The sequence below is a fragment of the Hyperolius riggenbachi genome, chromosome 6, assembly GCF_040937935.1.
Source record: "Hyperolius riggenbachi isolate aHypRig1 chromosome 6, aHypRig1.pri, whole genome shotgun sequence".
NCBI classification, from domain to species: Eukaryota; Metazoa; Chordata; class Amphibia; order Anura; family Hyperoliidae; genus Hyperolius; species Hyperolius riggenbachi.
In genome coordinates, this window is record NC_090651.1 from 313,247,924 (window position 1) to 313,274,906 (window position 26,983).

Consider the following 26,983-nt stretch of genomic DNA (forward strand, 5'->3'; position numbering starts at 1 on the left):
AAAGCCTTCTTGAGATTTTTCTGAACCAAGGCCCAGATCTCCTTTAAGGTTCCCTGCCACTCCTTCAGTGCTGGAAAAGGAGATGCCACCACAAGCAAAGAAGAAAACTTAGGAGATCTCCCCGTCACAACCTGAAACGGAGAGAACCCCGAGGAGGAACTCTTCAAATTATTATGGGCAAACTCTGCAAACGGCAAGAACTTGGCCCAATCAGTCTGGGTGTCTGCCACATAACACCTCAGGAACTGTTCCAGGGACTGGTTAACCCTTTCCGTTTGCCCATTTGTCTGTGGGTGGTAGCCGGAGGAAAATGATAGATTCATGCTCAGATGATTACAAAAGGCCCTCCAAAATTTGGAGATGAACTGGACTCCCTTATCTGACACCACATTCTCCAGGATACCATGTAAACAAAAAATGTGGTGAATGAAGAGCTCTGCCAGTTCTTGAGCAGAGGGGAGTCCATCCAAAGGAATGAAATGGGCCATTTTACTGAACCTATCGACTACCACCCATATGACAGTTTTTCCCTGAGACCTGGGCAGTTCCCCTATAAAGTCCATGGACAAGTGTGTCCATGGCTGCTCTGGCACGGGTATTGACTGTAAAGTGCCCACGGGAGCTTGTCTGGAGGGTTTGCTCCTGGCACAAACAGAACAGCCCCCCACAAAGTCCTTACAGTCAGATACAATGGAGGGCCACCAAACACATCTGTCCAATAACTCCTGCGTACGGGCAACACCAGGGTGACCTGCATTCTTATGGGAGTGAAACATATGAAGAATCTTAAATCTGAATTGAAGAGGTACAAATAGAACTCCATCTGGTTTCCCTTCTGGGGCTTCCTGCTGAAATGGACTCAGCATAGTTGCCCAGTCCTTCCAGGCCTCAATATCAGTGGAACCAGAGGAGTGAGATGGTAACCCTTCCACTTGGATCTCGGTAGCTCCTACTGTGACTTTCTTCAAACAATGATGATGACAGTAGGAGGACCAGGCTAACAATTGTCTGGAACTCCAGTCAATCTGAGGGGAGTGTTTTCTAAGCCACGGCATACCGAGAATCACTGTGGAGGTAGACATCTCTAGAACCAAAAACTGTATCTGTTCTGTATGCAACACCCCCAACTGACACAACAATAACGGAGTCTGAGTGAGTGGTAATTTCCCTTGCAACGGTGAATCATCCATTGCAGTCACTATAATCTGACGTCCCACAGGAAAGAGAGGAAAACCAAACTTAATGGCCAAGTCATATGCCATTACATTAACTGCAGAACCCGAGTCTACAAAGGCCTGGGTGGAATGGACTTGATCCTCCCAGGTAATAGAACACGGGAGCAGTACACGCTTATTCTTTAGAGGTAAGACTGGATCGCCTAGGGTAGTACCTCCAGCTACACCTAGGCGATGGAGTTTTCCGCCTTCCTGGGACAATTTGCTACGATATGCCCCTTCTCTGCACAATAAAGACAGAGTCTCTCGGTACGCCTCCTGTTCTTCTCAACCTCAGTGAGCTTGGACTGTCCAATTTGCATCAGCTCAGAGGAGAGGGAGGAACAGGAGGAGAGAACATGCCAGAAGCAAGTCTCCCTGGCGTTCTGCCTCGAGTCTGCTTCTGGTATCGCACTCGGCGATCAATTTTAATTGTCAGGGAAATGGCCTCATCAACTGACTTAGGCTCAGGGTGACCTAACATAAGATCAGCCACTGCATCGGATAATCCTGACAAAAAACAATCTAATAATGCATACTGCCCCCATCTGGCTGACACCGCCCACCTTCTGAACTCAGCGGCATAGTTTTCAACTGAGTTATGCCCCTGCCCCTGCCTGAGAGTCTTAAGCTTCCTTCCGCGCGATACAGCAACCCTATGTGCTAATGACAATTCCGTCCCCGGCGTGCTAGACGCCGGCGGAACGGAAAAATCCTCCGAGCAGGGAACTGAGGCGGCTGCGGAGATACCCTGCGTGCCCGCTGCCGCAGATGTTACACTTATCTGTTTAGCTCAAGATGTATCTTTCCCTGTCTATTCATCTCTCCTTTTCTGTTTATCTCAAGATTTATCTCTCCTTATGGGCCTAATGCTGGGAATACATGATGCGTTTCTGCCACTCGATTCTCCGATCGATAGTTTTTGCCGCTCGGTTCTCTTATTGTCCGCTCGTTTTTCTTATCTTTTTCCATTCACTTCTATCAGAAATTCGGCGGCAAAACGATCGAACTTGAGATCGGACATGTCAGAAATTGTCTATCGAACCCATCTATCTGCTGCAAAAACGCATCGTGTATTCCCAGAATTAAGGCTCAACAAAAGTCTTTTAAATGCACGATTTTCAAACAACTTGAAGAAGTTAGACAACTTTTGTCAAGTAAAAGGCATGCAAACAACAAGGCGTTATCACTGATAAGAGGCGACCAACGACTGATAAGGTGCAGCTCAAGTCAATCCAGCTGTTGGATTGACTTGAGTTGTATCTTATCAGTCATTGGTCGCCTCTTATCAGTGATAACGCCTTGTCATTTGCATGTCTTTTACCTGACAAAAGTTGTCTAACTTCTTCAAGTTGTGTGATAATCATCCATTATAAAAGACTTTTGTTGACCGTGTATGAGCCTCTTTCTTATGGATGATCTCTTTTTAAAGGGACATATTAACAACAGTCTGGTAAAGATTACCATTAACCACTTTACCCCCGCGCGTACGTATTTCTCTGCCCCTTTTTCCATCCTTTAACAACCAGGGACGGAGAAATACGTACTTTCCGCGTTCCCGACGCTGTCCGCGCTCCCGCTCGTAAACACGCCGCCCGCCGCTAGTAAACATGCCGCCGCCCGCTCGCCCAGAGATCAATGAACGGGAAAATCCATTCCCGTTCGTTGATCTAAGCCCCGCAATGATCCGCTGCTCTCCTATGGGCAGCGCGATCATTGTGAGAAAAAACTCACGTGTCCAGCCTCCTTATACTTCCTCCAAGCTTCCGGAAGGAAGCTTGGAGGTCGCATTAAAACAAAAAGTTACTGTGGCCATCTTGTGGCCAAATAGTAAACTACACCCTACACATTTTTCACATACAAATAAATGACTTTTACACATAAAATTAACTCATTACCTCCCACACTCCCCATTTTTTTTTTTTTTTTTGTAATTAAAAATTTTTTAAAAAATTTACAATTAAAAAAAATACATAAATAGTTACCTTAGGGACTGAACTTTTTAAATATTTATGTCAAGAGGGTATAACACTGTTACTTTATAAACTATGGGCTTGTAATTAGGGATGGACGCAAAAATGAAAAAAATGCACCTTTATTTCCAAATAAAATATTGGCGCCAAACATTGTGATAGGGACATAATTTAAATGGTTTTATAACCGGGACAAAAGGGCAAATACGTTTCATGGGTTTTAATTACAGTAGCATGCATTATTTAAAAACTATAATGGCCGAAAACTGAAAAATAATTATTTTTTTCCCCACATTTTTCCTATTTTCCCATTAAAACACATTTAGAAAAAAATAATTCTTGGCATAATGTCCCACCTAAAGAAAGCCTAATTGGTGGCGGAAAAAACAAGATATAGTTCATTTCATTGCGATAAGTAATGGTAAAGTTATAGACGAATGAATGGAAGGAGCGCTGAAAGGTGAAAATTGCTCTGGTGCTCAGGGGGTAAAACCCCTCAGTGGTGAAGTGGTTAATGATGCTGACAAGGTAATGTGCATTGCGCAATTAGCGCAACCTATGTTATTTAGCTTATGCGAGTGTTGCTACAGTAATGTGGTTTATGCAACTAGCAATGCTTGCATTACCTAGGTAAAGCGAGTCACCCTAACTAAGCAATAAATGCAACCTTGTCAACGTAAATATTGATAAAATAACCATGAGCAGGACTGAACTTTTGTGAATAAGCCCTCCTATCTGTTTATTCCTCGATCTAACTTTCCTTCTCTTTTTCTCTCATGATTTATCTTTCTTTGGGGTTGATGCACTAACTGGCAGTGATATTGATATTATTAGTCCATTACTACCGCCAACAGTATATCGTGTGTTACACTATTAGCATAACCCGCGGCACATAATTCATGCGAGTGTTGCTACGGTTATGCGCATTACGCAAATAGCGTAATGTGTGTTACCATAGTAATGGCTGCGATATGTACAGCGGGTCACGCTAATGGCGTAACGCGCGATACACTGCAAGAGATAGTAACAGTAATATTGCCGTGCACTGTCTATGTAGAGCACTATTACCGCAGCTTCATGCATCATCCCTATCATTTTTGATTTTACAAATTATTCCTTCTTACAGTTGAGGTGAATAATAAGGAAGATGAGAAAATTCAAGAAAAAAAGCTCCATTTCATCCAATGTATTCAACAATCAACAGTCAATTAAAAAAAAAAATGGTCACCTTCAGTGACAATGTCCACATTAATGATGATTTGTGGCTTCTGCAAGCACTGATGCATTCTGGTTACTAATCATGGTATAGCATCCACATGTCAGCATTCACTGTCCGTGTGAGAGAGAGCTCTATAGCTAAGTCTGCAGCATTGAAAACATCCCTCATTATTGTGCTTTGCATCTCTGTGGAAGTAGACTGGGTTGAGCTGGAGGCAGTTTGGTTCCTGACAGCGCATTACTGAGCTGCCTAGCCAGTTTGTCAGAGCACATACGCTCCTAACCACACAGACTCACTGAAAGCTATTCCTTATCTATCTGCCGCACAGGCTTTCCCTGCAGTATTCCTTATAAGCAAACAGCAACAAAAACAACAACATATCTTACGCCATTTCTTCACAAAGCAATCTGCATGTCCTTCCTACCCAATCAATAAATAATTTGCCCAGTGACTTATTGGAAGCAGTGATGCTTAGACAAGAGATTTTCTTGTAGTCCTTTGAAAGCTTAGTGTTCTTCTAGATTGCTGCTTCCCTTGCTAAGTGCTTAGATGTTAGAGACTTATTAATGTTAGGGAATCCAGATCAATAGTCGTGCAAGAGCACAGTGAGCGCTTGAACTAAATTAGGCCTGACTGAGCCCAGAAGAAGCAACAGGAAAAGAGCGACAGCGTTACATTTGTGGCTCTGGGATTTGTGCTAAGTACGAGCTCCGCAGAAGGAAGCAAGAATCAAAGCAGGAGCATAATAAAAAAAAATCGAGGCTACATTGCATGGCTTGGCACGTGAGCACGCATCACAGCTAGGAAGAGGATACAACAACAGCCGAGGCAGGTGCACATATTATCAGGGGCTGAACAGAGATAAGTTAACTTCATTTTTGTCTTTAGCCTCATCCTGATGATCTCTGTCGCCTGTGCATGAGGCAAGTGCCTTTAAGGGAACCTTAAAATAACAGCTCTGCCTGGGAGATCTGATGAATGTAACAGGTGCAGGGATTATTTCCAGGCCATGTGTGTGCGTCTGTGTGTAACAGCAAGAGGGGGAGAGAGAAAGCAGAAAGGGGGAGAGCACGCTGATGTCCCTGCTGCGTCTCTCTCTAGCCTGTGAAACTTACAGCAGATTCCCTTTCAGCGACCTCAATTCTAACGGAAAAGACGAGGAAGATCAGTGGAAGGAAGAAGAAGAAGCAAGACGAGGGTGTCAACCGCGAGGGTGATTTTAATCAGTTCTCCTAGCTGAGGGAAGAGCATCCACTATCCAAATGATGTGGCCTAATTTTTTCATGCAAGAGGAGGAGCAGCGCTTCTCTGGACGAGGCAGAGGGCAGCGTGGAAAGGGCTTATCTGATGCTCAAGAGGGCAAGATCAAGCTGGCCTTTTTTGTGGCCCTGATAGGGGTGACGCTCTCGGTGCTGGCAGTTGGGACAGAGTTCTGGGTGGAGGTGAACACCTACAAGCAGAATAACAGCGTGACCTGCGAAGCTGCCCATTTCGGGCTATGGAAGTTCTGCTACAAAAAACTGTGGATTGCAGATGTGGATGAATATCGAGCCACCTGTGGCCCCGCGGAGCTGCCTGGAGGTATAGTGCTTCCCGTTACATGTTGTTCTTGTACTGCTTACACTGAAGGCAGCACACAAGTTGCTCCAGGGCACAGCAAAGTTCAGAACTGAGTGCTTCACGCTCACGGGAGGCACTTGAACTGCAAGGGCAATCAGATAGGAGCTCCAAGCTAGGCTGTGTTGGAGGTTATAGTGAGAAATTATTTAGTTTCTGCATCAGTAGCCATCTTGAGCTATAAGTAACATCCCAAATGCCGGAGACCAACACAACACAGTATTCACTAGATATAGCTGTCTTATAAAAGGGGGTGGCTGTAAATAATCTAAAGAAAAATAAATAGAGAAGGAAGGTACAAAATTAAACTGATTGATTTTTTTTAAGAGGCAGAATGGCGTATGTTGTTAGCTATTAGTAAATATGAAACTGGACCCCTTCTCGGGAATTTTAAGCACAAAATTCCCAAACAGCCCCATTTTTTGTAATCACTATGAGATCTTGCAAACAACTCCAAGATGTCTTAACTGTTGTCGGTAATTAGTATTGGGTTATTTTGTTGACAATGGTACCTTAATAGTTGTATTTATTTATGTTTTTTTCCTCTTTCAGATTTGTTTTCGTTTATGAACAGATACGTTACAAATTGCATTTACATTTTTGTACATTGATGTGTCTGCTTTCTGGCTCTAAAATGGGCATTGTTTACTTTAATGACTTAGACGTTGCTAGTTGGCAAACGGCGCCGGCGTCACCCCATACAACACCCTTCTTGCTGACGCTGGAATGTAGCATGGCTGGGCACAGCCACGGGACTGATGGGTTGGCCATGGTGCAAAGTGGTATTGAATGACATGTTCCCTTTTTGAATACTTATTGCTTGGAGAAATGAATGAACTGTTCAAATGGCTAATCGGGATTTGAGTGTTTGTAGACTGTTCATGTTGTGTTATTGGAGTTACAGGTCAAGTCAAAGTTTTTTTTTTGTTTTTATTGACCAACCAAACTTTGTGTCGTAGGAGTGTCTAAAGTCAGGATTGCCGACACTGAAATTGGAGAACTTCAGCCTGTCACCGGCAAAACCAGAAATGTGCAGTTATCCATAGCAACCAATCAGATCTTGATGTTTATGAGCTTGGAGCAGCCATCCCAGACCGTTAAGGGTGATTGCTGTGTGATTGCCATGGACATTTAACAGCACTTACCTCGTTGATTTGCTGTATTCAATAAAACTGTTATGAAAATATTATTTTCTGCATGCACTAGCTGGACACATTTACCCTTATGAAACCTAAAAAAAGGCGTTATGATACCGACCAAAACCACGTTTTATCATTGTAAGAGTACTTATAAAAGTAAGTGAGTGTTGGACATACAGGAGTCCCGTCCTGCATATTCATTCTGTGACCTTGATCACTGAGTGACTCAAGGGGGAGAAACTATAGGATGGCCAAGAGTGCCAACAAACTTCTAATAAATAGCTAGAATTGACAACATCCTCAGTTAACCTCTGTGCAAACTTGTCTTGCAGATGACGTTTGTGACACCACCTGTTGCGTAAGTTCAAATTCCTGGTACTAGAGGACAGAAACGTCACCAATCTGCCTCCTGCAATGAAGCACCTTGGTGTCTGAGTAACTCATAAACAAGTCTAATGATTATGGGCTCTTATTCAATTCTTTTTTTTCTCCTAAGATTTCTCCTAGGTGATCATCGTATCAATAAAATGCATGTTAAGACACCAGCAGGCATGAAAATTATCAGAATAAATTTGACAATACTTTTTCACCTAGTTTTTGGTACCTTTTTAAATGCAAAGTGCTAAAAAAGTTTTTTTTTCAAACAGAAGATAAAAAAAGTGTCTCCTAGGAGAAAACTCAGGAGGAAATATGAATTGCAGAAGGACCATAATGTAAAAGGTAGACATAGTCCAGTCATAGGGTGGGCCTGGCATCAGTGGCATAGCAAAGGAGCTGTGGGCCCTGATGCAAGTTTTACATTGGGGCCCCCCAAACATTCCATATGTAACAATTGATACGGTGCACCAAAACCTGCCAATGGCTACTACAGTGTCAGAGGTGCAAGAAGGGAATGGGGAGCAGTTTTTAATTGATTACCACTATTCAAAGCCAAAGTATCTATAGAAGTCATTATTATGAGCGCAGGACCAATAGAGAGCTAATACTGAAGTTGAGGGAGGGTCCTTCAGGGCCCCTCTGGCAAAGGGCCCCGATGCAGTCGCAACCTCTGCAACCCCTATTGCTATGCCCCTGCCTGGCATCTAGACAACTTCTACAAATGGCTAAAGTTGACAATATCCTTATAAACTTTAATGTAAACTTGTCTTGAGATTAAAGAATTGCACCTGCTGTTGGATAAGTTCAAATTTCCGGTTCTGGAGGACATAAATGTCACTTACCTTCATCCTGTGTTAAAGCACACCGGAACTGAGAGGCATATGGAGGCTGCCATATTTATTTCCTTTTAAACAATACCAGTTGCCTGGCTGTCCTGCTGATCACCTCTCTCTAACACTTTCCGTCATAGACCCTGAACAAGCATGCACATCACGTGTGTCTGACTGAAGTCTGACTAGAATAGCTGCGTGCTTGTGTCAGGTGTGTGTGTGATCCAGATACTACTGCAGTCAGAGATCAGCAGGACTGTCAGGAAACTGGTATTGTTTAAAAGGAAATAAATATGGCATCCCTTTCAGTTTGGGTGTCCTTTAAAGCAGGGGGACCCAACCTTTTCCAGCCCGGGGACCACTTTCTGACCAAATTTTTCCCTGGGTAGTGGGGGGGCATTACGCGTGACCTAGTGGACAGTGTCGTGCGCAGCGTGTTACGGGGGGGGGGGGGGGGGGGGGGCTGGGGTGCGGGGTGGCATAGCTAGCATAGTTGCCCCAGTGTAGGGAGTTTAGTTGCCCCAGTATGGCTTGTATAGTTGCCCCAGTATAGCTAGTATAGTGCCCCAGTATAGCTAGCATTGTGTCCCAGTATAGCTAGTATTGTGTCCCAGTAAAGCTAGTATAGTGTCCCAGTATAGCTAGTATAGTGACCACCAGTATAGCTAGTATAGTCCCAGTATGGGTAGGTAGTTCCCCAGTATAGCTACTAAAGTGCCCAGTATAGCTAGTATAGTGCCAAGTATAGCTAGTTTAGTGTCCCAGTATAGCTAGCATACTGCCCAGTATGGCTAGTATAGTGCCCAGTATGGGTAGGTAGTGCCCCAGTATAGCTAGTATAGTGTCCCAGTATAGCTAGCATACTGCCCAGTATGGCTAGTATAGTGCCCAGTATGGCTAGTATAGTGCCCAGTATGGGTAGGTAGTGCCCCAGTATAGCTAGTATAGTGCCCAGTATAGCTAGTATAGTGCCCAGTATGGGTAGGTAGTGCCCCAGTATAGCTAGTATAGTGCCCAGTATAGCTAGTATAGTGCCCAGTATGGGTAGGTAGTGCCCCTGTATAGCTAGTATAGTGCCTAGTATAGCTAGTATAGTGCCCAGTATAGTGCCCAGTATATAGCTAGTATAGTGCCCAGTATATAGCTAGTATAGTGCCCAGTATATAGCTAGTATAGTGCCCAGTATAGCTAGTATAGTGCCCAGTATATAGCTAGCTTAGTGCCCAGTATAGCGCCCTAGTATGGGTAGGTGATGCCTACATGCATATCGCCGCTACAGGAGGGGGGAGGGGCGAGATGACAGACGGTGGTTGGGGACCCCTGCTTTAAAGCACTTTAGTACCTCAGTAACTCAACAACAGGCCTAAGAAGCATGGGGTGTGTGCATTAAACTGCATGATGAGTAGAGCAGTATGCAATATTTTATATGCAATGCATTATGCCCTACTCAGGGGCGTCTCACCCACCAGGCAAGTATAGGCGGTTGCCTGGGGCGCCATGAGGTGGTGAGGCGCATTCCCCCACCACAGCTACTGTGACCATGTTTTTTTTTTTTATATTATATTACCTCCCGACTCAGTCCCCGGTGCTCGGCACGCTAGCATGTGCTCAGCAGTGCCTCCACCTCCACTTCTCCCCAGCCAATAGAGCAATCAATACTGCTCTTCTCTGCCAGGCTTCTTCTTTAAAGCCGTGCCCCTTCTTCTCAGTAGCCACACAGGTAAAGTGTTTATCCCGTGTGGCCCAGCCTTTAACTCCGCCCCACGCCAGTCAAACCAGGAGCCAGCGGCCAGCCAGCTTATGCCCCCGACAGTCTGACCCCCCACCTGTGTCACTGGCTGCACACAGACACTGGAGCGAGACAGCCAGGGTACAGATGCAGTCACAGAGAGAAGAATGTGATGTGTCCGTGTTGGAGCCCCGCACAAGACAGCAACACAGCCCGGGAGAAGGGAAGTTTCTGCTCCAGAGTAGTGATGGGAATTCCGGCTCTTTTCAGAGAATCGACTCTTCTGAATCGGCTCCCATTAAAGAGCCGGCTCTTACGGCTCTGAATCGGCTCTTCATTAAATATCACTAAACACCACTCAGAATCGGAGTAAAAGCCCCGCCCCCGTCTCCATGACAATTCCAGACTGCTTCTCTGACTGGGGCAATCCCTCCTGCTACTGCTCTGCTCCGCCCCATACACTCCTACAAGCTGCAAGAGGAGGACTACATCTCCCAACATGCCTCAGCGCCCTTTATTGCAGAGCAAAGCAGAGCTCTGTGGGGCGGCTGAGGCATCGACTCTTTCAAAACTGAGAACCGGCTCTTGTCGTTCGCAGCAAAGAGCCGGCTCTTAGAGCCGTCTCGTTCGCGAACGACCCATCACTACTCCAGAGATGATAAGCTGCATGCACAGGCAGAAGAGAAGGTATGCCGGCTGGCTGCTAAGAACACTTCCTGTCCTGTGTGCAGACTCCCAGTACTGTTATAACTGCTAGAATGTGCCCTGCACTTTTGATACTAGAGTTTTCTTTGAAAGCTGGTTAGGCTGTAGGCTGGTAAAGCTGTAAACCTGTGCTTTAGTGCTGTGCTGTCTCTCCCTCTCCCCTCTCTGTTCCTCTGCCCCCTCTTCCATCTTATGCTGTCTCTACCCCTCTCTGTTCCTCTGCACTCTCTTCCATCTTATGCTGTCTCTCCCTCTCCCCTCTGTTTCTCTGCACCCTCTTCCATCTTATGCTGTCTATCCCTCCCCCTCTCTGTTCCTCTACCCCCCTCTTACATCTTATGCTGCCTCTCCCTCTCTACTCTTTCCCTCTGCTCGGATTACGTGTATTTTCTGGTGAAACGCTGCCCCATTACGATTATTTTCTGGTGAAACGCTGCTGCCCTATGATTAATTTCTGGTGAACTGCTGCTGCAATAAGTGTATTTTCTGGTGAAACACTGCCACATTACGATTATTTTCTGGTGAATTACGATTCTGAATTACGATAATTACTATTATTTTCTGATGAAACACTGCCGCATTATGATTATTTTCTGGTGAAACGATGCTGCATTACGATTATTTTCCTGGGGGGGAGGGGCTTGGAGGGGGGGCGCCACAGGTTTTCTCACCTGGAGTGACAAAATGACTAGAGGCACCCCTGGCCCTACTCATTGCGCATAAGACTTTACTTAATTGTGCTTAACACATGTTAAACTTAGCTTTTAATGGTTCATATTAAAAATTGATATTAGGTATTTTGAACAATAGTTAGATTCATAGCTCCCATCTCAATAATTCACACAGTTAAAAGATATATCATAAAAATAGATGAATGTCAAAGTCAATTTGTGGACTGATTTTCCTGTCGATGATTGATTGGTCAGTAACATCAACACCACACACGTATGCAGGCCCGGCCCGCTCATGAGGCGGGGTGAAACATTTGCCTCAGGCGGCAGATCTGGGGGGGCGGCACCCACCTGTCTGTGGATGCTGGGCGCCGCCCGCCGAGCTGGAGGGGTAGCTGGCAGAAAGGGGGTATTGGGCCTAGCGGTGGGGAGGGGGGTCGGACTCCCCCTCCCTTGCCTGGGTCCCCCGATCTGCGCTCCTCCTCTAGCGTTAAGTAACCAGCTGCGTACATAAAGATGAAGAGGCAATGAGCGGGGGAATCACTCACCTCTTCCGCGTTCCATCGTGTGCTCCACTGACGTCACTTCCGGCAACACCGCCCACTGCATTGTAAGTGGACGGCCTTGCAGGAAGTGACGTCAGTGGAGCGCACGATGGAACGCGGAAGAGGTGAGTGATTCCCCCGCCCGTTGCCTCTTTATCTTTATGCACGCAGCTGGTTACTTAACGCTGGAGGAGGAGCGCAGATCCGGGGACCAAGGCGAGGGAGGGGGGGTCCTACCCCCCTCCCCAGCGCTAGGCCCAATACCCCCTTGCTGTCAGCTACCCCTCCAGCTCGGCAATTTTTTTCTTATTATGCCTCAGGCGGCAAAAAGTCTAGGGCCGGCCCTGCACGTAAGATAACTTTCCAACCAACTTCTTTGAAAGCAAAGAACTGGGAATACATAGGGCTTGATTCACTAACCGGCGCTAAGCCGGTTAGTGTGTCCTAAGACTTAGTGTGCACAAACCGCGGCGTTAGGTGGTTTGCGCCCACACATTGGATACAGCCCCGCTCACTGTGCACGCAGCCCGGGTGCGCCTATATTAGTGCGCAGTGCGACGATACCGTTGCACCCGCTGCCCCTTAAACGTCGCATCGGGTACCCCTGAAACGCCAGGTGCGACATTTAAGGGGCAGCAGGTGCGACGGTATCGTCGCACCGCGCACTAATATAGGCGCACCCGCGCTGCGCGCGCATTGAGCGGGGCTGCGCGCAAAGTAGCTTTGCGCGCACTAGGGACAAAAAACGGCTTTTCACACCGGCGCTAACACTTAGCGCCGGTTAGTGAATCAAGCCCATAATCTGTTAATTGAGCGCAATATTGGGGATAATACGGTCAGTTGGTGGAGGTTACAAGTGTATTAATGTAATAGTATTGTCCGATCAGAAGAGAGCTCAATGTAACAGATAAAATATTGATCCTTAATAAAAAAAACGACTAAAGTTATATCTGTCATGCATGACTTTATAAATAATACTTATCATAGCAAATTGCCAGAATATTGCCAAAAATGGGATCAGCTGATGCAGAGTTCTTTAGTGGGGTTGTGGCACACAGTCTGGGATTACTTGTGGAAAGTCCCGGAAAGTGACCTACAACTGTTACAATACAAGGTAACTACCAGACGGTATTGTACACTGGGGAGATTTTCAGCCGGGGGCCGGTGCTGGAAATGTGGAGGAGATGTGGGCACAGAGACCCATATGTGGTGGACTTGCTCGGTGGTGGCGAAGTTATGGCAAGATTATATTAGAACTTTTGCTGTTGCAGAACAGATCATAGTTTCAACATTTCAGAGATCACAGCTATTTTTGGAATTGCCAAACAGAATGAATACCCTGATGTTGTATTTTTAAAAGAAACGGGCTCCCTGATAATTCGTAAGATAATTGCTCGACATTGGAGAGACCCTGATCCTTTAGATTGTGCTGAATGGATGACAGGTATAGAGGGAATGTGGGGAATTTGCACATTGAGCTCGAATGAAGGGATCTCTAACCTTACTAGAAATGGACAAGAAAGATGGAGGAGGCTGAGAGATTGTCAAGATCAACTAGTAGGGCTGGTGCACAACAAAACCCGCTAGCAGATCCGCAAAACGCTAGCAGATTTTTAAACGCTTTTTTTTATTTTTATGAGGCGTTTTGCTAGCGTTTTGCGGATTGCTGCTGCGGTTTTCAGTATAGTAGATTTCATATATTGTTACAGTAAAGCTGTTACTGAACAGCTTCTGTAACAAAAACGCCTGCAAAACCGCTCTGAACAGGCGTTTTTCAGAGCGGTTTGCGTTTTTCCTATACTTAACATTGGGGCAGAAACGCATCCGAAATCCAAAAAATGCCTCACCCAGGCATTTTTCGTTTCTGCAAAACGCCTGCCGCTCTGGTGTGCACCACCCCATTGAGATACATTGACCAAGCAGATCCGCAGCCGCAAGCGGATCTGAAAACGCGGAAAAAGCCGCTCGGTGTGCACCAGCCCATAGTGTGGAAAGGGGGGGGGGGAATCCCAGAGGTGATGTTGTGTATGTAAGATGGGGAATTTTGGAAGGATGGTTATGAGGAGGACATGAGTATGATGGAGGGGGTGAACATTTGGATGATCAATGGGGGGAGGATGAGGTGATAGTATGAGATGTTTAGTTTATTAAAATATTTCAGTGTACATTTCCTTTCCATGGGAAAAGAAGCTTCCTATTGGCAAGAAGAAGTAGTATGAAGTAGCCTTTCTTCTGTTTTGTGTTCCTTTATGTGTACCTTTTTTGTATATAATATAAAGTAATTGTTAATAAACTTAATTATAACAATATTATAAGAAATAAGGAAGATTTTCTTTTCAAACTGTGATGCTAACTCTAACGACCTTGGAGCAATGCGATGATACTCCGGGCAAAGGTCGGGCTATAACCTGAAAAGTTATGCTGAGTTTGAGGAGAAAAAAAAAAAAACACCTCACACGGTTGATAACTTTCCAACCAATTTTTCTTTGCTTTCATTACTGCAATTGGCGATTGCTCATGTAGCGATGTAACTGAGCTTATCAATATTTACCATTGCGTAAAGCTGCTCAACAACCAGTAAAACAATTATTTATTGGTCATTTCTAATCAATTTGCAGAATTCTCTTTAAAAAGTAGACAATCCAATTTTTTTTTAATGAGAACACTTGTTGATTGGAAGTGAAGATTGGAAGAATTGTGAAAGAAGGAGGAACAGTATGGGCACCACTCCTTTGAGAGCCCTTTATTGCAATGCAGTTAGATGCAATGACAGCCGGAGGTACAGGACAGCCTGACAGCCATTTTGCGACTAGTGTCGCTCCTTCAGAGGCAGTAGAAAAAGTGCCTCTGAAGAAGTAACACTAATCGAGAAATGGCTATCAGGCTATCCTGTATCCCCACCCCCCCTTCCCCCTCCCACGGCTGCCATTGTATCTACCCAGAACGCAATCAAGGGCTCTTAAAGGAGTGGTGCCCTTACTGTTCCTCCTTCTTTTACACTGATTAATGTTGAAGGGAGTGCGCTGCCAGTGACCCCGGCCGATGCTATTGTCACCTCCAAAGCCGCATCATGGTGCCTGTAACATACAGTATTGTCTGCAGCAGTTCTAAACACCTTCAATAAATATGGCAGTGATCAAAACTTGAATAGCGTTATGTCTATAACAGGATCTTTTTGACCATTGCCCTTTTCCAAGAATTTACTTCTGAACTTAAGAGCTGCAATTCATTCTGTGTGTAAATTCTGGTGAAATGCATAAAGTACAAGTTTTATTGATTAAAATCAGTTTTACCAACCACGATCTAGCATGTTCTATTCCATCCAATGGCTTTATGTCCACTGAATATCTCACTGCAGGATAGATGGTACCAGTGCTTAAAGCCAGCAGTATAACTACACATCCTGGTGTCCCCCAGCAAAACTTTCACACCCCCTTCCCCTATAGTGACCCCCATGGCCAAGGGACCAACTGTTCGGACACATAAAACAGCTGTGACCAATATGAACCTCCCCCAGGAACAGTGACTTTAGGGGTCCTCCCACCAATTATATGTGTGGTCACAACAGCATTGGTTCTGGAAAGGTCCAGTATTGAAGGAAAGGTTAAAAAGTTTGGGGGCACCCCATGGCCCTTGGCCCCATTACAGCTGTGGGGGCTGCTCCAACAGTACTTTTGCTTCTGATTACAGAACAGATCAATGAAATATATTATTAGTTTGTAATTCACACTTGTAATATACACCTTCCTGAAAAAATGTCATTCTAGAGTTGCCAGTGGAAATGTTTTGAATATTGTGCTTAGCAATCAAAGTGAGAGGAATACGTAAGCTAGCATTTTTATTTCCTATGAAAAAACGCAGGTCCTTTGGCTGCCTTGGTGATCTTTTGGCCTAAAGGTCCGAACACACGCCGGACTGGAGGCAACGACGGGTCTGGCGACACCTCCCGCTGGGTGGGCGTTTCAACGACAGTCCGGCGTGTGTACGCACTGTCGGCGGACTGATAAGGTTGTTACAGCCGTATCAGTCCGCCGACAGTGCGTGCACACGCCGGACTGTCGTTGAAACGCCCACCCAGCGGGAGGTGACGACAGACCCGTCGTTGACTCCAGTCCGGCGTGTGTACAGACCTTGAGTAGTTCCTGGTCACACTCAAACAACTGGAACAAACACGGAGTCAGGCCACCCGATATCCATGGTAGTCCTGGCTCTGGGATCCAGAAAGTATTAAAAGCAGAGTATTAGCAAAACAGACAATATTTTAAAATGAGGCTGGCAATAGTCTTTACATATTGCACTCCGGTCACGTGTCCTTAAAAGGCTACTCTACTTTACCACAAAAGACAATATACTATCACTAACCCAGGATTGAACTTCATCCCAATCAGTAGCTGATACCCCCTTTCTCATGATAAATATTTACATTTTCTTGAATAGATTATCAGACAGGGACATCTGTATGGCTGATATTGTGGTAAAACCCCTCCCACAGTGTGATGTCATGGCCATGGCCCTGACAGCTTGCTGTGAACCTCATTGCATTGTGGTGAATGACGCCTCCAGCTGCCAAGCAAGCACATCTCCCTCTGTGCATAGAACTCTCATTAAATAAACACCTGGCTGGACTAAATATGTCGCCACCTGTGATAAATTTCAGAATGTAGATAAGGGAGAGGAAAGATTTTACAATGGGCAAACACTAAATATATAATCTATAAATGAATATTCTAAAAAATAAGCAATTGTATTCATTATGTTATTTTCACTGCAGTTCCTCTTTAAAGAGAACCTGTACTAAGTGAAAAAATATTTAAAATAAACACATGAGGTAACTTCAAATGAGCATTCCATAGTTACCTCGCCATCAGTTCCTCTCAGAAGCTCACCATTTTCTTCTGACAATAATCCCTTCCAGTTCTGACAATATTTTGTCAGATCTGAAATATATCAGTTGCTGTCAGTTATAGCTGAGAGGAAAACTGATGTACCAGGTAATGTCCATGTTTCCCTATGGCTCAAGTGGGCGATGTTACAGTTTAACTTTGTGCTGACCAGAAAGCTGTTATGGGTAATGGCCATTTTCAAAATGGAGGATGGAAAATTCCCTTGATCACAGTGAAAAAACAGGACACGGGAGAGGAGAAAGACCCTGAGGAGAAGACTACATGGGCGGTAAGTATGACTGTCTATGCCTATTTTGACTTTTAATTTTCAGTTCAGGTTTTCTTTAAAGTGGGCCTAAACTCTTGCACAGGACAGAAGGAAAACATAGAGACATACAGCCTGCATGTATTTAGAGAGTTTAGCCTGTTTAATTCCCCCTCATTTGTGTCTAATCACAAGTTGTAATTTGATCTCTCACCTGTGTCACATGATTGCCATGGCAGAGATGGCAGATAAGCTAATTTGAAAGCACAGGATGTTAACAATATGTCTGCTTCCATGAATCAGGAAGTAGAAACTAATTAATTTTAGGATTTGTATCAGCCGTAACAAATAAATGTTTTTTGTTTAACCACTTAAGGACAACGCTAATTGAAATCTACGCCGTTTTGATGCTGATCTGGCTGCCACGGTGTAGATTTCAATACACCGATACTGCGCGTTCTTGGTGCTTTCATCGCTCCCAACAATCTCGCCTCTGTCTCCCTGCCGCAGCTCACTCGCTCTTCCGTCTCTATGAAGAGTTCTGTGAGTGGGTCAGGAGTCAATTTTATTGGCTCCTGACCCTTCCTATCAATGTAAGCAACTCCCATTGACTTACATTGACAGACACGGTCAGGAGCCAATGAAAGTGGCTCCTGACCTGCTTACAGGAACTCTGCCGTCATAGAGACGGCAGAGTGGGTGGTTGAGGTTCTCGCTGTGCAGCATGGATGGTCGTTGCATCGATTCGTTGGTATGCACCGGTATTCCGCAGTTTCTGGTACCAGCAGTCTCTGGTCCTTAAAGGGAACCTTAACCGTAAAGCAAAAAAAAAGTTTCACTTACATGGGCCTTTCCCAAGCCTCCTGCAGCCGTCTTGTGCCCGCGCAGCTCCTCCAGTGTCCTCCGGTCCCCCGCCGCGGCTTAGTTTCGTTGTCGGCCGACTGCCAGTCGTCCTCCTGCAACGCGTCCTATTCTTCCGCATTCCCCGACATAAAGCGTGTCATTCGGGCGCGGTTTACGGCGGGGAATGCATTCCATGGACACGCTTTACGGCGGGGAATGCATTCCATGGACGCGCTTTACCGCGCTTTAAGTCGGGGAATGTGGAAGAATAGGACACGTTGCAGGAGGACAACTGGCAGTCGGCCGAAAATAAAACTAAGCCGCGGCGGGGGACCGGAGGACACTGGAGGAGCTGCGCGGGCACAGGACGGCTGCAGGAGGCTTGGGAAAGCCCCAGGTAAGTGAAACTTTTTTTTGCTCCACGGTTAAGGTTCCCTTTAAGGGGGCAGAGACCGCTGGTACTTGAGTGGTTAAAGGTTATTATGCTGTTGCTTATCTTTTAGAGCAGAGAGGACATTCTGAGTTCAGCTCCACTTTAACAACTTTATGCACTTAAATATTATTTCTCAACTTCAGCCCAGGGGTGTAACTGCAGTGTGCTGGGTCCCCTCACAGTGATCTGTCAGCCGTCTCCTGTACATAATGCAGAACAGCAACGGAGCCTCATACATGACCTGCTCCTGGCAGCAGGTCGCGGGGCCTATTGTTACGCACCTGCTTTAGTTTGCAATAGTTGTACGTTTTGAAAAAAATACTGGGAACCATGGTAACAGTAGGAATGGTGCTGAAGATAGCCAGTCCCACTTATCTCATAGGGCTATATTCAAAAAATGCTAACTATATGCATGCATCTCTTATGTCGCTTGTCACTATGTAAATTACATAAGCCGCAATAAACTTAGTATGTGCTGTCTGCACATGTTAAGTTTACTGTTATTTTGTGAACAGCCCATTAATCTGTTTGTTTGCACAAAGTACAAAGTTGAATGTTCTTTCCCTTCACAACCTGCAGCATTGATACATACAGTATATATTCCACAGAAAGGAGGAATCCTAACGTCCAGCAATGGCTCGAATCTCAGTAACAGCTGACAATTATGCAGAGCAGCTTGCCCAGTGGAATACAGTGGAGTACAGTGCGGGAAATAATTATTTGATCCCCTGTTGAATCTGTTAAAAAATGTAGTAGAACAGCAATCAAACAGTTAAAAGGACCCTGAACAGTAGCTAAAATAAAAAATTTCCCTTACCTGACTTCCTCCAGCCCGTCCTAGGCCGTGAGGTCCCCCGGCGTCCCTCTGGCTCCTCTCCGGGTCCCGCTGGCGGCATTGTTACAGGGGCATTGTTACAGGCGACACTTGGGCTGAGTGTCGGGACAACACTTCCATAAACAGGACGCTCCGCGTCATCACGCCGGCCGCTACGTGTCATCACGGTGGCCGGCGTGACAGTCCTGCACGGTTTTCTAACTCTGAACCGCGCATGCGCAGGATTGTCATGCCTTGATGCGTAGCAGCCGTTGTGATGACCCCGATCAAAGAAGTAGTGGCCCAAGACTCAGCCCGAGTGTCACCGGTAACTATGCCAGCACTTCGTCCTGCCACGGAACCTCGCCAGCACTTCGTCCTGCCACAGAAAGCCCCTTCAGCTTAGGATCCATCTGAAGTGGAGATAACATTATCTTGTGTTTACATTTCTCAGTTGTTACAATTACATTAGTTACACAGCTAGCCACGTGCAGAAGGAACTGCTGGGGAGCTGACAAGCGAGACATATGAGAAATTATCACTAGATAGCTGCTGCATATGTATTAAAATGTATTAATAAACTGCAATGGCAGCTTTCAGAGCAGATAAACTGTAGTTTGGGAATTTGTAATTTGTGAACAGGCAATACTATTTGTGGAAATGAACAGAGGCGCCAAAAGAATAAAAGTAGCTAAAACTTTTAAAAAATGGGGGAGGCAGAGGTGGACTTACCTCCTCCAAGCAGACATAAAAACAGGTTGATATTATATATCAACAAGCAAATGTATTTATATATACACTCCAAAGGGTCAAAGCAACACGTTTCACAGGTGTGGCCCCACTTCATCAGGCAATAGGGGATGGAGCATACAGCAAAAAGTGTCTATGACTCAGCCTAGCTCCTCAGCCTAGTCCTAGTTGCTTTGACTCTTTGGAGTGTATACTGTATATAAATACATTTGCTTGTTAATATAATACCAACCTGTTTTTGTGTCTGCTTGGAGGAGGTAAGTCCACCACTGCCTCCCCCATTTTTTTTAAGTTCTGGCTACTTTTATTCTTTTGGTGCCTCTGATCTTTTCCGCATTCTTTGAGTCCACGCATGGTGTGGAAGGGTGCTTACCCCTTGTTTCCAGATCTACAAGGAGTGACTTCTTAATCCTGTCTGGGGACAGGTCTAATCTCCCCACCTGCTTCTACAGTGGTTGCTTTAGTGGTAACCCATGTTCATGAATATAACTTTACTTACCAGTACTTGCCTCTCATTACCGATATCAATCCAGTACATACTGCACTATATTGGGCTCTCAGTGTTCTCTCATTTTCCTGAAGCAATGTTACTTGTGCACAAAAGCAAATATGATAACTGTATGGATAATAAAAGTAGGAAAACTCATTTTTATTGAATCTTATGTCAGAGTTTTATTCCACTTTAAGCATGGATGCACCTAACATGGGTAAAATTTCTGTGCACAGCCAGCACAGCGCAACATAAAACACTTTTAAAATGCTAGCTCAGAAGTCCTAACATTGTCCACTTCCTGCGTCCCTTATTCTCATTGTTATAGGCTAGTTTCCTCAGGGAGATTCAGACTATGCCTTCCCCCTTGTAGTCGCATCAGTGGGGATGATGCAATCCAGGCAGGTGCTACAGCCACACCCACATGCATTCACATGTCACCTGTGTGCATTTACCCATTCAGACTTACAGATATACAGAGGTGATGTAATGAGGTGGAATTGATTTTCATCTTTAGATAGCTGGATTGTCAAGTGCAAAGCTGACCAGCTCCCCTGTCCTAATATGTGTTTATTTACAATATAAATCTTAGTTGAAAATCTATGACATTTAACATGTGGAGACTAACCTAGTACATTGGTGGAAATATTGCTTGTTTGTTTTTTTTTTTTCCAAAAAGCATAATTTTTGTGACACAGAGTAAAATCATGGGGCATTTACCGTATTTTTCGGACTATAAGACGCTCCTGACCATAAAATGATTGGAACCGCAGGGGCTCAGGGTAGGACGAGTCGAGCTCCTGTCATTACCAATTAGCAGGCATATGTTCGTAGTGCACGCTATGCTACTCTGATAAGGCCCCTTAACTCTGATAAGGTACCAATAAGGCCCCTTAACTTTGATAAGGCAGCATGGTGATGTAGTGGTTAGCGCTCTTGCCTTGCAGCACTGGGTTCCTGGTTTGAATCCCAGCCAGGTCACTATTTGCAAGGAGTTTGAATGTACTCCCCGTGTCTGCGTGGGTTTCCCCCAGGTACTCCGGTTTCCTCCCACATCCCAAAAACATACAGATAAGTTAATTGGCTCACCCCTAAATTGGCCCCAGACTACAGTACTTATAATACATACATAGACATATGATAATAGTAGGGATTAGATTATGAGCTCCTTTGAGGGACAGTTAGTGACAATACAATATATATATATATATATACTGTACAGCGCTGCGTAAGATGTCGGCGCTATATAAATACTAAATAATAATAAGGCAGCTATTTGTCTTAGTGAATCAAGCCCATTGAGTAAATTTTCTATATCAGTTACATTAGTTGCGTAAATGTCAGCGTTTTTCTGCATACAAACGTACGTGGTGAGCCAAAAATGTGTGCAGAAAAAAACGTGCACAGAAAACTGAAAGACAAGTGTGACCCCTGCTTTAGGGCCAGTTTTCACTGAGCTGGCATGCGTCTTGTGGGGCGCATGCCGGCACTTGGAGAGATACACATCCGAATCCCTGCAGCCATGCCATACACGGCTATAGGGATTCGGATGCATGAAACAAAAAACTGCTGCATGCCATATAGAATTGCACCGGCATGTGATTCGAACGGCATTCTGTTGCTGGAATAGGCACCATTTTTGTGTGCAACTGGGATGTGGGGAAACACTGTGTATACTGCTCAAGTGGAAATAGGCCCTTACAGAAAAATATTGAAGCATTAATTAAGATGGTTACATTTAACCACTTGCCAACCGCTCCACGCCGATCGGTGTGAATGCAGCAGCAGCCCCAGGACCGCTCAACGGCAATTGGCGTGAAGTCCTGGGGGTGTGTTTTGCAGGAGATTGCGCGCATCTCCGCTTGAATGACAGAGCTCCACTCATCATCACCTTCATCAGTCTCCCAGTGGCAAAAATGCCGTCTATTTACAATGTACAGCGCTGCGATCTAAGGCAGCGCTGTACTGTGGACAGCCGTGACATTCGTCTGTCCCCCTTTGAGGCTCAGAGAGTGATTTGCTCTCAGAGGCTGATGTCCATGAGAGCCAATCGCTGGGATTGGCTGCCGGAGGGAGGATGGGAAATTAAATAAATAAAAAAATGCAAAACTGTATTAAAAAACAACAACAAACGAATAAAAAAAATAAACAAACACAGGAGCAGCGATCAGAGCCCACCAACAGAAAGCTCTGTTGGTGGGCAGAAAAAGGGGGGGGAGTCTCTTGTGTGCTGAGTTTTACGGCCCTGCAGCGAGCCCTCAAAGCTGCAGTGGTCTGAATTGTAAAAAAAAATTGCCTGGTTACTAGGGGGTGTGAGCCTACGGTCCTGAAGTGGTTAAAGAATACCCGAGGTGACATGTGACATGATGAGATAGACATGTGTACGTACATTGCCAAGCACACAAATAACTATGCTGTGTTCCTTTTTTTCTTTCTCTGTGTGAAAGAGTTAAACATCAGGTATGTAAGTGGCAGTTCCTGTCAGGACTGGGTCAGACTACAGTGTGACCCTCACTGATAAGAATTGACAACTATAAAAAACTTTCCTAGCAGAAAATGGCTTCTGAGAGCAGAAAAGAGATAAAAGGTTCAATAGTTCAGAGATTTTAGCTCTGGCATATTTCAATGAATGTGTCATTGAGCAAAAACAATAAAACAGTAAAAACATACAAAGTAGATTTAAATATACAATTAAACTGTAGAATATCTTAAAAAGTCATTTTTAAGAGGAGGAGGATAGATACAGTTGTTTATTTAATTCATTTATTTTCACCTGGGGTGTCTTTTAACCACTTGCCGACCGCGCACTCATAACGCGCGTCGGCAAAGTGGTAGCTGCAGGACCAGCGACGCACATCTGTGTCGCCAGCTGCAGGCTAATTAATCAGGAAACAGCCACTCGCGCGAGCGCCTGCTTCCTGTCAATTCACGGCGGGGGGCTCCGTGAATAGCCTGCGGGTTGCCGATCGCAGCTCGCAGGCTAAATGTAAACACAAGCGAAAATAATCCGCTTTGTTTACATTTGTACAACGCTGCTAACAGTAGCAGCGTTGTACTAGATCAGCGATCCCCGGCCAATCAGCGGCCGGGGATCGCTGTCACATGACAGGCAGGAGCCTGTTAGAGGCTGCACAGGACAGATCCGTTCCTGTGCAGCCTCCGATCTCCGGGACAGGGAGGGAGAAGAGGGAGAGGAGGAATCCTGCGGGGGAAGGGGCTTTGAGGTTCCCCCCCCCCCCCGCCACCCACACGCATGCAGGAGCGATCAGACCCCCCCCAGCACATCATCCCCCTAGTGGGGAAAAAAGGGGGGCGATCTGATCGCTCTGCCTGTTATTTGATCTGTGCTGGGGGCTGTAGAGCCCACCCAGCACAGATCTCAGTAATCAGCGCTGGTCCTTAAGGGGGAGTAAAGGCTGAGTCCTGAAGTGGTTAATGAAACCTGAAGTGAGAGGATATGTAGGTTACCATGTTTCCTTGTAAACAATGCAGATTGCCTGGCTGTCCTTCAGATCCTCTGCCTCTAATACTTTGAGTCATAGACCCTGAACAAGCATGCAGAACAGATCTTTGGCTGAAGTCTGACTGGATTTGCCAGATGCATTTTTCAGGTGTGTGATTCAGACGCTACTGATGCATGAAAGATCAGCAGGATAGCCAGGCAACTGGTATTGTTTAAAATGAAATAAATATGGCAGCCTCCATACGCCTCTCATTTTTGGTGTCCTTTGCAGATCGTAACATATAAGTGAAAAGTATAAGCTAGATATGATATGAACAGCAAGCATGCATCAAGATATTAGGAGAAGAAAAAAAATACATCAAGATAAAAAGAGAATAAAACTTTTCTTGTGGAGAAACTGTAATTTTTAGGGTGAACGCAATATCGCAAATTTTTCAAATCTGTATTTCTAGTTTGAGCAAGAAGGAAAGCGGAAGAAGAAAGACATAGATGGTTAGTTATGGTTATGGTTAATTACATAATGTGCCTTTTCCATAACTACTTGTCTGTTTATGTTTTTATTTCTTTGTGGTTAAAGGATACGTGACTAAATTAAGCCCTGCAGCGGGTCTTCCTCCAGCCGCAGTTCTAATGTCACCCAGTCTTCTGGCAGGGGCAAACGCAGGATTTTTTAGGGGGGGATTCCTGAAAGGTCCAGAAGCACGTATGTCCCCGAGTGCTTCCGAATACAGGTGGCTCCATACTGCCCATGCACAAAAGTGCGCTGGTGTATTACGGAGCTGCCTACCTTTGGAAGTACTCAAGGACACGAGTGTTTCTGAGGGCTTCTGGTAGCAGCAAATGTGAACGGGGTACAGCGCCGGAACAACTCCCCGAGAGAGGAACGGGAGATAGACTTAGTTTGGACAATTCAGTGGAATATGCCACATAGTGTCACATAGCGCAAGAGATACCCATATGATGCAGGGATATATGCATCTGCGGAAGATGGCGGCGCTATATAAATACTAAATAATAATATTTTGCCTCACCAGAATTGCACTTTTATTTAGCTTTCCTGTATGACAAGAAGACACAGCCAGCACTAGGGGTTGTGACATTTTCAAAATCGTACGTATACTGCATGTAGCATGTTTTTGAGCGATTCATTCAAAAATTGCTCTGAAAATCGCTTCACAAAATCATACTCACAAATTGCTAGCGATTGCTATTGTCATTTTGGAGTTGCACTAGTCCAGAGAGAGGAGTGGAGAAATTGAGAATAGCCTGAGATGGCGCAGAGAACTTATCTGTATTGCAGTCCCACATCAGACAGGTTACTTGCCTGTAATCGGACTCCTGTCCCTGTCAGTCTCCCACACAAGTCAGAAAGAAGCCCTCCTGGAGTCTAGGGACTGTCAAAAACTTTTCAACTTGCTTAACACCTTATCCACACATGCAGTCATTATAACAATGGGGAGAGACCAGACAGATGTTTGCCCACGGACCCTGAGTCCAGGCAAGCTCTGCATCATGCTGTGCATATTTACCAGCTTTCCTGCCCTCTAATTGCATCATGTCTGAAACTTCTGTGCTGTGGAGAGTCCAGGACTCCAGAATCAACATTCTCTCACTGCAGGCTGCATCTTCTTGTGGGGGAAGCTTGGCTGCCTCTCTCATTCTATTAGCTGGAGGGAGGCACCAGAAGTAAGAAGGGAGGGAGAATGAGGCTGTTTATATTATGAGGGCTTCCCTGGCTGAATACACAGCTCAGTGCAGGGGGGGTGTTCCAGACACCCGGAATAGCCCCCTCCGTTCGCCAGTGTTCTGGTGTCCCCTCAGTAGCGATCAGCGGTTTCTGCGCATGCACGAGTGTGTGGTCAGGACTCAAGAGCTGTCTGCACAGAACGCTCACGGCAACAGGAGTGTGGCCACTAATGCTGTGTGCGTGCACCCACGCATGCGCACAAGCCGCTGACCTACTTGGGTCAGTGGCCACTATGAAGGAGACACCAGAAGACTGGGTGACATCGGATCTGCGGTGAGGGACACAGAAACTTCTAGGGGCTGGAGGTTTAGTCTCATGTATCCTGTAATACAAGAGTGTCATTGAATCATTCATAGGCAGGGCGGGTTCTCTCATGAAGCACGGTGAAACATTTGCATCAAGCGCAGAGATTACAGGGGCAGCATTTTTGTAACAGCATGCAGTCAGAGTAGAAGGAGAAGTGAGAGGAGAACGAGGTGAAGAGGTCATTATTGGGGAAAAGCAGCTCGTTGTGCTGTGTGAGGAGTCATACAGTGAGTGAGGAGGGGGGAGGCAGGAGAGCAGCAGTGTTTCATTTGACTTGCACAGCAGAAGAGAGGAGGTGGCATTGTTGTCCTGACTGAGAAGGGTGCTCATTCTCACAAGTTTGCCTCAGGTAACAAAAAGTCTAGAACTGGCCCTGTTACATAGTTATTTTGGTTGAAAAAAGGCATACGTCCATCGAGTTCAACCAGTAAAAGTAGAAAAAGGCTGCAAATGAGAAGCAATACATGGAGGAGGGGAGCTGCTGCCTGAGGGAGCTGTACATGAAATGCTAGAGTCTGCTGTACATGCATGTCACACATAGAACTGAGCTTATAATGAAATTAAGGTGCCGGGAAACTTGGACACAAGGTAATACCGAAAAATGACTCTCTCTGCTCCAGCAAAAGTCCTGGCGGCATTAATTACTATTCCCCTTCCAGACCGCCATTGACTCAATGGTAAGATGTAATTACGCTGTTTTTTATTGTAGTTTGGGCTTCGTCTTTTGAGGGTATCCATACTACTAACTGAGCGATGCTATAGAAGTAATTCGCATTACGGCCTGTGGCGGTACCTGGTGCAGTCAAATTTCCAGCACTGTTTTTGCTTGACTCCGGAACAGGGAGTGTCATATCTTCTTATTCTTTTTAGAAGGTGCAGCTGCATAAGAAAGTTGGCCTAGGGGTGGAAAACCCATAGATCCAGCCTTGGCCAAGACTTAGCTACAACTAGATTTAACTATGTTTTAAT

General features: G+C 45.4%; 1 protein-coding gene across 1 annotated transcript in view; it reads left to right on the top strand.

Annotated features, from left to right (window-relative positions):
- The first annotated feature begins 5,171 nt into the window (after nt 1-5,171).
- LOC137522852 (voltage-dependent calcium channel gamma-6 subunit-like) overlaps nt 5,172-26,983 on the top strand; it is a 184,672-nt gene continuing 162,860 nt past the window's right edge. The window contains exon 1 of the mRNA XM_068242987.1: nt 5,172-5,987. Within this exon, the coding sequence (XP_068099088.1) occupies nt 5,669-5,987 (319 nt within the window). The 5' untranslated portion in view covers nt 5,172-5,668. The remainder of the gene's footprint in view (nt 5,988-26,983) is intronic.